The 14,241-nt window shown below is 44.4% G+C and overlaps 1 protein-coding gene across 1 annotated transcript in view; it reads left to right on the top strand.

Annotated features, from left to right (window-relative positions):
* LOC311114997 (protein phosphatase 1 regulatory inhibitor subunit 16B-like) overlaps window positions 1–14,241 on the top strand; it is a gene marked incomplete at its 5' end in the record, with an annotated part of 49,481 nt that overhangs the window by 27,509 nt on the left and 7,731 nt on the right. Inside the window, 3 exons of the mRNA XM_084190220.1 lie at window positions 2,206–2,281; window positions 11,128–11,257; window positions 11,537–11,723. Of these exons, the coding sequence (XP_084046346.1) occupies window positions 2,206–2,281; window positions 11,128–11,257; window positions 11,537–11,723 (393 nt within the window). The remainder of the gene's footprint in view (window positions 1–2,205; window positions 2,282–11,127; window positions 11,258–11,536; window positions 11,724–14,241) is intronic.

Raw genomic sequence — 14,241 nt, 5'->3', positions numbered from 1 at the left:
CAGTCTATAATTTTAATGGTAGGTTTATTTGAACAGTGAGAGACAGAATATCAACAAAAAAATCCAGAAAAACGCATGTCAAAAAATGTTATAAATTGATTAGCATTTTAACGAGGGAAATAAGTATTTGACCCCTCTGCAAAACATTACTTTGTACTTGGTGGCAAAACCCTTGTTGGCAATCACAGAGGTCAGACGTTTCTTGTAGTTGGCCACCAGGTTTGCACACATCTCAGGAGGGATTCATTAAGGTTTCGAGGCTGACGTTTGGCAACTCGAACCTTCAGCTCCCTCCACAGATTTTCTATGGGATTAAGGTCTGGAGACTGGCTAGGCCGCTCCAGGACCGTAATGTGCTTCTTCTTGAGCCACTCCTTTGTTGCCTTGGCCGTGTGTTTTGGGTCATTGTCATGCTGGAATACCCATCCACGACCCATTTTCAATGCCCTGGCTGAGGGAAGGAGGTTCTCACCCAAGATTTGACGGTACATGGCCCCGTCCATCGTCCCTTTGATGCGGTGAAGTTGTCCTGTCCCCTTAGCAGAAAAACACCCCCAAAGCATAATGTTTCCACCTCCATGTTTGACTGTGGGGATGGTGTTCTTGGGGTCATAGGCAGCATTCCTCCTCCTCCAAACACGGCGAGTTGAGTTGATGCCAAAGAGCTCGATTTTGGTCTCATCTAACCACAACACTTTCACCCAGTTCTCCTCTGAATCATTCAGATGTTCATTGGCAAACTTCAGACGGGCATGTATATGTGCTTTCTTGAGCAGGGGGACCTTGAGGGCGCTGCAGGATTTCAGTCCTTCACGGCGTAGTGTGTTACCAATTGTTTTCTTGGTGACTATGGTCCCAGCTGCCTTGAAATCATTGACAAGTTCCTTCCGCGTAGTTCTGGGCTGATTCCTCACCGTTCTCATGATCATTGCAACTCCATGAGGTGAGATCTTGCATGGAGCCCCAGGCCGAGGGAGATTGACAGTTCTTTGTGTTTCTTCCATTTGCGAATAATCACACCAACTGTTGTCACCTTCTCACCAAGCTGCTTGGCAATGGTCTTGTAGCCCATTCCAGCCTTGTGTAGGTCTACAATCTTATCCCTGACATCCTTGGAGAGCTCTTTGGTCTTGGCCATGGTGGAGAGTTTGGAATCTGATTGATTGATTGCTTCTGTGGAAAGGTGTCTTTTATACAAGTAACAAGCTGAGATTAGGAGCACTCCCTTTAAGAGTGCTGGCACCATTAGTGGGCTGGTAGTCCACACCGGGAGTGTCTTGGAGCTGACCGGTAGGTATGTCTCTTAGCTGGAGAACTGGTGGAGGAGGTGCCTCCTAACAGGTGGGGTGAGCCCTGGTGCTGAGGAAACTCATAGCTGCTGAAAAAGGTTATTGGTAGCATCACTGTAGACTTGAAGTGTCACTGATGACACATCAGCAGTGACTCGTCACTAACTGGAGGCCACGGTGGGGGATCAGGCCAATCACTGTTGTCATACTGTCCATGACAAGCCTTATTCTCTTCATTGGGTGATGGCTCAGCAGGCTCTGACGCGGACCGTGGTGGTGCCAGCAGAACTCTCTGTAGAGGCTGGCTTATCGAGAGAGAGACTAGCTATAGAATGGGGTGTGAGCTGTGACAGCATGGAGAATCTCTGCGAGCTGTACTATCTCATGTAGCTGATTGAGAATGACCTGCATGGCTCGCTGGGACTGCCGCAGCTGGGCTCTCTCTCTTGGTGGATGTACTGTCTCACTAACTCGTACTCTCTAGGTCGCTTCCTGTGGTCCCAGTGACTGTTGTAGACCGTGGACAGACCTCGATGCGCTGACTCTTGTCTCTGCTTACTGTGGCTCATCCTTCTGCTCTCTGGTCAGATGAGGGTTTAGGACGGACCTGTACTCTCTGAAGGTCTCCCACTCATCTGGAGTTGTGTCCCATCTGGCCTGGCTGGAGAGGAAGGGACTGGCTGGAGTGAGGGGTGTCATCTTGGCAGCTCCCTCCATGCGAGGCTGAAGGTCGTCTTCTTGCCCATGTACATACTGCGCTGTTCTAATGTGACTTGATGTGTCCTTACCAGCACATGGTAGAGAACACATCCAGTAAAACCTAACCTAAAGAATATACAGTCCACCAAGTCCTCAGTTACAGCACATGATCGTGGATAGCCGTGTAAATGCTGATAGATACTCTCTATTGTTCCAGATGCATGTAGCAGAGCTGCTGGTTTCTCACGGTGCCAGTCTCAATGCCAAGACCTTCTTAGAGGAGACTCCCATTGGTAAGTCTGCCCCAACCCTAAACCCTACCTACCTACATAACCCTAACTACATAACCCTACCTACATAACCCTAACCCTACATAACATTACCTACATAACCCTAACCCTACCTACATAACCCTAACCCTACATAACATTACCTACATAACCCTAACCCTACATAACATTACCTACATAACCCTACCTACATAACTCTAACCCTACCTACATAACCCTACCTACATAACCCTAACCCTACTTACATAACTCTACCTACATAACCCTAACCCTACCTACAATGCAAATAGTCTGGGTAGCCATTTGATTAGATGTTCAGGAGTCTCATGGCTTGGGGGTAGAAGCTGTTTAGAAGCCTCTTGGACCTAGACTTGGCGCTCCGGTACCGCTTGCCGTGCGGTAGCAGTGAGAACAATCTATGACTAGGGTGGCTGGAGTCTTTGACAATTTTTAGAGCCTTCCTCTGACATAACCCTACCTACATAACCCTACCTACATAACCCTAACCCTGCCTACATAACCCTAACCCTACCTACATAACCCTACCTGCATAACCCTAACCCTGCCTACATAACCCTAACCCTACCTACATAACCCTACCTACATAACCCTAACCCTACCTACATAACCCTAACCCTACCTACATAACCCTAACCCTACCTACATAACCCTAACCCTACCTGCCTACAGAACCCTACCTAGATAACCCTAACCCTACCTACATAACCCTAACCCTACCTACATAACCCTAACCCTACCTGCCTACAGAACCCTACCTACATAACCCTAACCCTACCTACATAACCCTAACCCTACCTACATAACCCTAACCCTACCTAGAGGAGACTCCCATTGGGGCAAGATCAACACTACAGAGCAAAGGTTTTCAAACCTCTCCTTGTGGACCGCCAGACATTTCACCATTTTGTTGTAGCCTATCTTACCTGATTCACCTAATCAAGGGCTTGATGATTAGCTGATAGGTTGAATCAGGTGTGCTAGCTGTGGAATAGTTCAAATACATAGAGGGGGTCCCCGAGGAGAGGTTTGAAAACCCCTGCCGTAAAGAACCTTATGACATCTCTATTGTATCTCTATCGTCTGCCCCAACCTGCTGTTTATCATCAATGAGAAGATGATGCTATACTGTAGTGAAGGGGGAAAAAATCTATACAGTTACATATTGCGCTATTATTTTTTGACAATATTATATTGATATTTAAATCCAAGTATCCATTTGTGTGTATATATATACACACTACCAGTCAAAAGGTTTGGACACACCTACTCATTCAAGGGTTTTTCTTTATTTGTAAAAAAAATTACATTGTAGAATAATAGTGAAGACATCGAAACTATGAAATAACACATATGGAATCATGTAGTAACCAAAAAAGTGTTAAACAATTCAAAATATATTTGAGGTTTGAGATTCTTAAAATAGCCACCCTTTGCCTTGATGACAGCTTTGCACACTTTTGGCATTCTCTTAACCAGCTTCATGAGGTAGTCACCTGGAACACATTTCAATTAACAGGTGTGCCTTCTTAAAAGTTAATTTGTGGAAATTATTTCCTTCTTAATGCGTTTGAGCCAATCAGTTGGGTTGTGACAAGGTAAGGGGGGTATACAGAAGATATCTCTATTTGGTAAAAGACCAAGTCCATATTATGGCAAGAACAGCTCAAATAAGCAAAATGGAATTACAGTCAATCATTACTTTAAGACATGAAGGTCAATACGGAAAATGTCAAGAACTTTGAACGTTTCTTCAAGTGCAGTCGCAAAAACCATCAAGCGCTATGATGAAACTGGCTCTCATGAGGACCGCCACAGGAATGGAAAACCCAGAGTTACCTCTGCTGCAGAGGATAAGTTCATTAGAGTTACCAGCCTCAGAAATTGCACCCAAAATAAATGCTTCACAGAGTTCAAGTAACAGACACATCTCAACATCAACTGTTCAGAGGGGACTGTGTGAATCAGGCCTTCATGGTCGAATTGCTTTAAAGAAACCACTACTAAAGGACACCAATAAGAAGAAGAGACCTGCTTGGGCCAAGAAACACGAGCAATGGACATTGGCCTGGTGGAAGTGTGTCCTTTGGTCTGGAGTCCAAATTGGAGATTTTTGGTTCAAACCGCCGTGGCTTTGTGAGACACGGTGTGGGTGAACGAATGATCTCAGCATGTGTAGTTCAAACCGTAAAGCATGGAGGAGGAGGTGTTATGGTGTGGGCGTGCTGTGATTTATTTAGAATTCAAGGCATACTTAACCAGCATAAGCATGGCTACCACAGCATTCTGCAGCGATACGCCATCCCATCTGGTTTGGGTTTAGTGGGACTATCATTTATATTTCAACAGGACAATGACCCAACACTCCTCCAGGCTGTGTATGGGCTATTTTACCAAGAAGGAGAGGGATGGAGTGCTGCATCAGATGACCTGGCCTCCACAATCCCCCGACCTCAACCCAATTGAGATGGTTTGGGATGAGTCGGACAGCAGAGTGAAGGAAAAGCAGCCAACAAGTGCTCAGCATATGTGGGAACTCCTTCAAGACTGTTGGAAAAGCATTCCAGGTGAAGCTGGTTGAGAGAATGCCAAGAGTGTGCAAAGCTGTCATCAAGGCAAAGGGTAGCTATTTGAAGAATCTCAAATATAAAACAGTTTTTGGTTACTACATGATTCCATATGTGTTATTTCATAGTTTTGATATCTTCACTATTATTATACAATGTAGAAAATAGTAAAATAAAGAAAAACCCTTGAATGAGTAGGTGTTTCCAAACTTTAGACTGGTAGTGTGTGTGTATATATATATATATATATATATATACAGTCGTGGTCAAATGTTTTGAGAATGACACAAGTATTGGTCTTCACAAAGTTTGCTGCTTCAGTGTTTTTAGATATTTTTGTCAGATGTTACTATGGTATACTGAAGTATAATTACAAGCATTCCATAAGTGTCAAAGGCTTTTATTGACAATGACATTACGTTTATGCAAAGAGTCAATATTTGCAGTGTTGACCCTTCTTTTTCAAGACCTCTGCAATCCGCCCTGGCATGCTGTTAATTAACTTCTGGGCCACATCCTGACTGATGGCAGCCCATTCTTGCATAATCAATGCTTGGAGTTTGTCAGAATTTGTGAGGTTTTGTTTGTCCACCCGCCTCATGAGGATTGACCACAAGTTCTCAATGGGATTATGGTCTGGGGAGTTTCCTGGCCATGGACTCAAAATGTCGATGTTTTGTTCCCCAAGCCACTTAGTTATCACTTTTGCCTTATGGCAAGGTGCTTCATCATGCTGGAAAAAACATTGTTGGATGGTTGCGAGAAGTTGCTCTCGGAGGATGTGTTGGTACCATTCTTTATTCATGGCTGTGTTCTTAGGCAAAATTGTGAGTGAGCCCACTCCCTTAGCTGAGAAGCAACCCCACACATGAATGGTCTCAGGATGCTTTACTGTTGGCATGACACAGGACTGATGGTAGCGCTCACCTTGTCTTCTCCGGACAAGCTTTTTCCGGATGCCCCAAACAATCGGAAAGGGGATTCATCAGAGAAAATGACTTTACCCTAGTCCTCAGCAGTCCAATCCCTGTCCCTGGTGTTTTTCCTGGAGAGAAGTGGCTTCCTCGCTGCCCTTCTTGACACCAGGCCATCCTCCAAAAGTCTTCGCCTCACTGTGCGTGCAGATGCACTCACACCTGCCTGCTGCCATTCCTGAGCAAGCTCTGCACTAGTGGTGCCCTGATCCCGCAGCTGAATCAACTTTAGGAGATGGTCCTGGCGCTTGTTGGACTTTCTTGGGCGCCCTGAAGCCTTCTTCATAACAATTGAACCTCTCTCCTTGAAGTTCTTGATGATCCGATAAATAGTTGATTTAGGTGCAATCTTACTAGCAGCAATATCCTTGCCTCTGAAGCCCTTTTTGTGCAAAGCAATGATGACGGCACGTGTTTCCTTGCAGGTAACCATGGTTAACAGAGGAAGAACAATGATTTCAAGCACCACCCTCCTTTTAAAGCTTCCAGTCTGTTATTTTAACTCAATCAGCATGGCAGAGTGATCTCCAGCCCTGTCCTCGTCAACACTCTCACCTGTGTTAACGAGAGAATCACTGACATGATGTCAGCTGGTCTTTTTGTGGCAGGGTTGAAATGCAGTGGAAATGTTTTTTGGGGATTAAGTTCATTTTCATGGCAAAGAGGGACTTTGCAATTAATTGCAATTCATCTGATCACTCTTCATAACATTCTGGAGTATATGCAAATTGCCATCATAAAAACGGAGGCAGCAGACTTTGTGAAAATTAATATTTGTGTCATTCTCAAAACTTTTGACCACGACTGTATATATATACTTTTTTTGCTAGTGTATGTAGCATTAGCTAGTGCCAGTCGGCTGTACCTGCGCCAAAACTCTGTTGTTATTCATGATTATACTGTATACATGATTGCTATACTAGAGACTAAAACACCATGAAACCAACCCATAGAGTTGTGGAAACTGAGTATTTATCCAGAACCATCTCAGAGAATTCTCCCCTCACACTTTCTGTGTTGAGGCCGGATGGAGTTCAGGGGACCTATAGATGGCGCCTAAACCTATCTCTTTTGAAACGGGCAGAATTTCGTCAATTTATTAGAGATCAAATTACGTTTTTCTGTGAAACAAACTGTACGTCCTCTCCCAATAGTTTTGACCTCTGGGATACATTACAGGCCTTTCTTAAGGGTCAAATCATTTCCTATACCAAATGTCTTCAAAATAAATACACTGCTGAATTTAATTAGGAACTACCAAAAATCTGCCTCTAAAGAAACATGCCGCTCATTGGTGAATAAAAAACGGAAATATAATACTTACAAAACTGAAAAGGCTATTCTTAGAACTAGGCAAAGATACTATGAATTGGGGGAGAAAAGTCACAAAGTCTTGGCCTGGCAGATAAAAGCTAAGGAGAATTCGAGAACCATCAACTCTATCGAAACTCAGAATGGTCAAGTGTCTCCACCCTGAAGAGATTAATGAGTAATTTAAACAATACTATTCAAAGTTATACACTTCTGATGGAACGGAACCAGCAATGATAGGCAATTTCCTCTCTACAATCCGGCAAATCCCCAGGAGACGATGGATTTCCTAGAGTTCTAGAAGTTGAAGGATTAGTTTACTCCTCTCTTGATGTACGTTCTGAATTTAGCTGCTGAGAAGCAGAGTTTTCCACAGCTATTATAACAGTTATTCATAAGAAAAATAAAGATCCTCTACAATGCTCTTCTTATAGGCCAATCTAGCTCCTCAATGCCGACTATAAATCGATTTCTAAGGCGATGGCTTAATAGATTAGGACTATTTGCCAAACCTGATCAACACCGATCAAACAGGCTTTATACAGAGAAGATCCTCCACCAATCCCACTGGGCGGCGCACAATTGGCCCAGCGTCGTCCAGGGTAGGGGAGGGAATGGCCGGCAGGGATGTAGCTCAGTTGATAGAGCATGGCGTTTGCAACGCCAGGGTTGTGGGTTCAATTCCCACGGGGGGCCAGTATAAAAATAAATAATGTATTCACTAACTGTAAGTCGCTCTGGATAAGAGCGTCTGCTAAATGACTAAAATGTAAAATGTAAATGTAAAATCATTTGCACAGGTTATTCAATGTAATTCACATGGCCAGTGTGATGGGCGATCCTAGTACTGCAGTATCTCTAGACAAAAAACCTTTGATAGCTGGAGTGGCCATACCTATTCAAGGTCCTTGCTAAATGTAACTTTCGTCCTTCGTTTGTCAACTGGGTTAAGACTTTATACCATAAACTGCAAGCCAAGATCACCACTAATGGCATGATATCAGCTACTTTCCCACTCTTTAGAGATAGTAGGCAGGGCTGTTCACTTTCCCACTGCTTTAGAGATAGTAGGCAGGGCTGTTCACTTTCCCACTGCTTTAGAGATAGTAGGCAGGGCTGTTCACTTTCCCACTGCTTTAGAGATAGTATGCAGGGCTTTTCACTTTCCCACTGCTTTAGAGATAGTAGGCAGGGCTGTTCACTTTCCCACTGCTTTAGAGATAGTATGCAGTGCTGTTCACTTTCCCACTGCTTTAGAGATAGTAGGCAGGGCTGTTCACTTTCCCACTGCTTTAGAGATAGTATGCAGGGCTGTTCACTTTCCCACTGCTTTAGAGATAGTAGGCAGGGCTGTTCACTTTCCCACTGCTTTAGAGATAGTAGGCAGGGCTGTTCACTTTCCCACTGCTTTAGAGATAGTAGGCAGGGCTGTTCACTTTCCCACTGCTTTAGAGATAGTATGCAGGGCTGTTCGCTTTCCCACTCTTTAGAGATAGTAGGCAGGGCTGTTCACTTTCCCACTGCTTTAGAGATAGTAGGCAGGGCTGTTCACTTTCCCACTGCTTTAGAGATAGTAGGCAGGGCTGTTCACTTTCCCACTGCTTTAGAGATAGTATGCAGGGCTGTTCACTTTCCCACTCTTTAGAGATAGTAGGCAGGGCTGTTCACTTTCCCACTGCTTTAGAGATAGTAGGCAGGGCTGTTCACTTTCCCACTGCTTTAGAGATAGTAGGCAGGGCTGTTCACTTTCCCACTGCGTTTTGTGCTAACCATAGAACCTTGGCGGAGGCCAGAAGATCCTGGCATAAAGGGCGTTCAGGGGGGCCAGATAAGGCACAAGATCTCATTGTTGACATAATTGTGTTCCTCTCTGACCCGACCGGATCCCGCTCAAAACTACAGACACTAATGGGTACATACAGCTGCATATCAGGCTACAACGTCAACATGGACAAAATGATGTAAACACTTCCACTGACTCGCTTTGACTATAGCACCTGTGAACAGACAGGTCCCTTCAGATGGTCGCCACAGGGGTTCAAATATCTAAGAATCACAGTTGATAATGACTTGAGAAATTTGTACAAGCTTAACTACTGTCTTGGTTCAGAAGGTGGTGGATGATTTGAATAGATGGATAGAGCTGCCTCTTACATTATTTGGGAGAATTAATTGTATTAAGATGAACGTTCTGCCTAAATTTATGTATCTATTTCAATCTTTACCCATATCCCTACCAGAGAGTTTCATTAAGTCCCTTAACAAGACCAGAAGACATTTTGGAACTTTGGAGTATGGAACTGTAAAACTCCAAGGGTGAGCCTGGACAAATTAACATGGGATTGTGGGCAGGACAAATTTGATTTATTTCATTCTTATTTAAAGCTGAAAACGCCTCCTTTTGGACTCAGATGGAAATGTTTGATCTTAATGAAGAGGTTGGGAGTAATATTATCTACAAGTGGAACGAACCCAAGACTATATCAACAAAAACAAGCAATCCCTGTACCATCAATTTAGTAAGATATTGGCATGAAATTCGTAAGTTCTTTGGTCTGAAAGGAGACTTGTCACCTGAAAAACACCCCTGTGGCTAAACAGACTCCTTCCAATGATTTCGGACAACAATATTTTTCACCATTGGCATGAGAAGGGAATAACATTTAGAACATTTGTTATGAAGATTGAGTCCTTATGTAATTTGAGCAAGTGAAAGAGAAATACCAGTTATCCAATACGCATTTCTTTTGTTATTTACAGTTAAGAAACTTTCTCAGAAGCACTCTTGGAGATAATATAATTTTACCAAATCTATTAAGTATTGACCAACTACTCCATGATGCATGGCCCATTTAGATCCATATACAGATTGTACTCATTGCTAATGAAACAATGCCTACAATCAGATGTGCATAAGTCAAGAGAGATGGGAAGCTGAACTAAATATATTAAGTGATGAAGAGGCTATGGTCAGACGTATGCCATGAGAGCATATCAGCAACCGTCAACTCTAGATGCAGACATTACAACTTCCTCCACAAACTCTATCTCACCTCGGAGGCTACAGAAATATCATGAATGTGTTTTAGTTGTGGAACAACAGAAGGCACTTTTTTTGCATTCCACTTGACAGTGTACTCATTTACAAGCCTTCTGGCATATTGTTTGTGATACCCTGGCCTAAATTATGGAGGTCCCTTTCCCACTTGACCCTGAAATGTGCCTTCTGGTTAACTTTACAAATGTGAATTTAAGGAATAATTTCAATATCAAATTTACAGAAATTGCCCTTGCCGCTGAGAGAAAATGTGTTGCTTTGACATTGAAGTCAGATTTCCCTCTCTCAATTACAAGATGGCTCTCTGAAATGAATGTGTGTTCCTATGGAGAAGATTACTTATGATTTAAGAAATAAATTCAACCATTTTGTGAAAATATGGCAACCCTTCTTGGACTATATGGAAACACTTCCATTGGGATTGGTGGATGTGGGCTTGTAGATAGATGTAAATATTGTCTCTCTGTAATGTTCTGTATTGTTTTGTTTTGTTTTGTATTGTTTTTGTGTTGTTTTGTATAGTTTTTGTTGTTTTGTATTGATTTGTATTTGTTTTGTATTGTTTTTGTTTTGTATTTGTTTAATTTTTTATTTAATTTTTCTTGTTTTTCTTAGGGGAGGGGTGGGGAGGGGAGGATTTAGTTGCCGTTTGTTCTGGTATTTATTTTGCTTAATTGTTCTGTTTTTTAAAACTCCATAAAACCCTACCTGGCCACAGAGCAGTGGTTGATGGGAGGATATGTTTTGGTCTCTGTGACCTTTCTGTGACTTCTGACCTGTGTGAGGACGAGGAGTTCAGCGCCATCCTGTGTGCGTGCGTGTATGATCTCTGTGTGACCTCTGACCTGTGTGAGGACGAGGAGTTCCGAGCCATCCTCTGTGTGTGTGTTCCCTGTGTGACCTCTAACCTCTGACCTTTAGACCTGTGTGAGGACGAGGAGTTCCGAGCCATCCTGCTGGACCTGAAACACAAACACGACATCATCATGAAGTCTCAGCTTAAACACAAGACCTCTTTGTGTAGGAGGACATCCAGCGCAGGCAGCCGTGGGTATGTACTGACCTCTACTGGACCGAGAGGAAACTGCATGCAGACTTGTACGTTTTCTCCACTATCTAGTACTACAGTAGTGTTTGTTCAATGTGGTCATGGAGAGGGGCAAGGGATGCTTTTGTTACAGCCCAGTCCTAACACATGATTCAACTAATCCACTAATAGCTGAATGTTCTTATAAATCAGGTGTGTAAGTGCTGGGTTAGAAGTCAAATATAAAAAGAAACCCCGACTTACAGGAACACTGAATGCCTCTCCTCCCTGCGTGTGCTTTAGGAAAGTGGTGCGGAGGGCAAGCCTGTCTGACAGACACAACCTTCGTGTGAAGGAGTATGAGACTGAGGCCATCGTGTGGAGAGGAGGGAGGGAAGGAGGGAGGGAAGGAGGGAGGGAAGAGAAGGAGGAGGAGGAGAAGAAGACGGACCAGGAGAACAGCCATCCCATCTATACAACTGTTACTACGGTTAGTATGGATGAATGTTTCTCCTATCTCACGTGTGTAAAAACCCATGTAGCTTATCACTATATTAACTTCTGTGTAGAGACAGTAATACCCACTAAAACTGTTTAAAAAATAAGCCCCATGTTAAAAAGGACATTACAAAGGCTCTCAAAGAAAAGAAAGTGGCCTTCAAAAACAAGGATAGGGGGAGGTTAAGAGGACGCCATGCTGCGGGAGGGGAAATGGGCCCACAGAGAGCAACTGGAGAAAGCCTTCACAGCAGCCAACCCCAGGCTAGCCTATGGCCAGCATGTCAGCACCCTGCAGATCCCTCTATGTGGAGGACGAGCAAGTCTGGCCAGCATGTCAGCACCCTGCAGATCCCTCTATGTGGAGGACGAGCAAGTCTGGCCAGCATGTCAGCACCCTGCAGATCCCTCTATGTGGAGGACGAGCAAGTCTGGCCAGCATGTCAGCACCCTGCAGATCCCTCTATGTGGAGGACGAGCAAGTCTGGCCAGCATGTCAGCACCCTGCAGATCCCTCTATGTGGAGGACGAGCGAGTCTGGCCAGCATGTCAGCACCCCGCAAATCCCTCTATGTGGAGGACGAGCGAGTATGGCCAGCATGTCAGCACCCTGCAAATCCCTCCATGTGGAGGACGAGCCCACATTTGTGAAGGAACTGAACCTGTTCTACAAAAGATTTGATGTATGACAACATCGACCTCCCACTGCACCTAGACAGTGTAAACAGCCTTGTGCAATGGTGTGACACAAACTCTCTGGTCCTGAATGTCACAAAAACACAAGAGGTTATCTTTGACCCCAGGTCAGTGGCTGACTTGAGCCAGGTCGTCATTCACAGTGAACACATCCAGCAGGTCGACTCCTATAAATACCTGGGAGTACATGTTGACCATGCCCTGAGATGGAGTGTCATGTGGACTATGTGTGTGCTAAGGTGCAACAGTGCATGTACTTTCTCTGCAGGCTGAGATCTTTGGGCCAGTAACCAAAAGGTTGCTGGATTGAATCCCCGAGCTGACAAGGTAAACATCTGTCATTCTACCCCTGAGCAAGGAAGCCCCCCGCACCTCTCTGATTCAGAAGGGTTGGGTTACATGCGGAAGATACATTTCAGTTGAATGCATTCAGTTGTACAATTGACTAGTTATCCCCCTTTCCCTTTCGGGGAAAGCTCGGAAATACTGAACTTGTTCTTTGGGTCCACTATCCAGAGTGTTCTGCAGTACTGCATCACTGCTTGGTACAACAGTGTCACGGTACAGTCAAAAACCAGGGTGACAAGTCTGCTGAAAACTGCCTCCAAACTAATTGACACACCCACCTACAAAACCTTTCTGGACAACTAACTAACCACACAAATAGGCTGAAGATGTCAAAGAAAACAGCTCCTGCTGTCCATGAAACTCTACAGACTCCCCCTGTGCAAACTGGTCAGGTACAAAAACTAATACACTATATGTACAAAAGTGTGTGGACACCCCTTCAAATTAGTGGATTAAGCTATTTCAGCCACACCTGTTGCTGACAGGTGTATAAAATCGAGCACACAGCCATGCAATCTCCATAGACAAACATTGGCAGTAGAATGGCCTTACTGAAGAGCTCAGTGACTTTCAACCTGGTACCGTCATATGATGCCAACTTTCCAACAAGTCAGTTCGTCAAATTTCTGCCCTACTAGAGCTGCCCCGGTCAACTGTAAGTGCTGTTATTGTGAAGTGGAAACGTCTAGGAGCAACAACGGCTCAGCCGTGAAGTAGTAGGCCACACAAACTCACAGAACGGGACCGCCAAGTCCTGAAGTGGATAACAATCATCTGTCCTCGCTTGCAACACTCATTACCGAGTTCCAAACTGCCTCTGGAAGCAACATCAGCACAATAACTGTTTGTCGGGAGCTTCATGAAATGGGTTTCCATGGTCGAGCAGCCGCACACAAGCCTAAGATCACCATGCACAATGCCAAGCATCGACTGGAGTGGTGTAAAGCTTGGCGCCATTGGACTCTGGAGCAGTGGAAACGCGTTCTCTGGAGTGATGAATCACGCTTCACCATGTGGGTTTGGCAGATGCCAGGAGAACCATACCTGCCCCAATGCATAGTGCCAACTGTAAAGTTTGGATGAATAATGGTCTGGGGCTGTTTTTCATGGTTCAGGCCCCTTAGTTCCAGTGAAGGGAAATCTTAACGCTACAGTATACAATGACATTCTAGATGATTCTGTGCTTCCAACTTTGTGGCAACAGTTTGGGGAAGGCCCTTTCCTGTTTCAGCATGACAATACCCGCATGCACAAAGCAAGGTCCATACAGAAATGGTTTGTCGAGATCATTGTGGAAGAACTTGACTGGCCTGCACAGAGCCCTGACCTCAACCCCACCGAACACCTCTGGGATGAATTGGAACGCCAAGAGCGAGTCAGGCCTAATCGCCCAACATCCGTGCCCTACCTCACTAATGCTCTTGTGGCTGAATGGAAGCAAGTCCCCACAGCAATGTTCAAACATC

This window comes from Coregonus lavaretus, assembly GCF_964263955.1.
Source record: "Coregonus lavaretus genome assembly, contig: HAP1_SCAFFOLD_3491, whole genome shotgun sequence".
Lineage (NCBI taxonomy): Eukaryota > Metazoa > Chordata > Actinopteri > Salmoniformes > Salmonidae > Coregonus > Coregonus lavaretus.
This window is presented reverse-complemented; position numbering and strand designations above follow the sequence as displayed.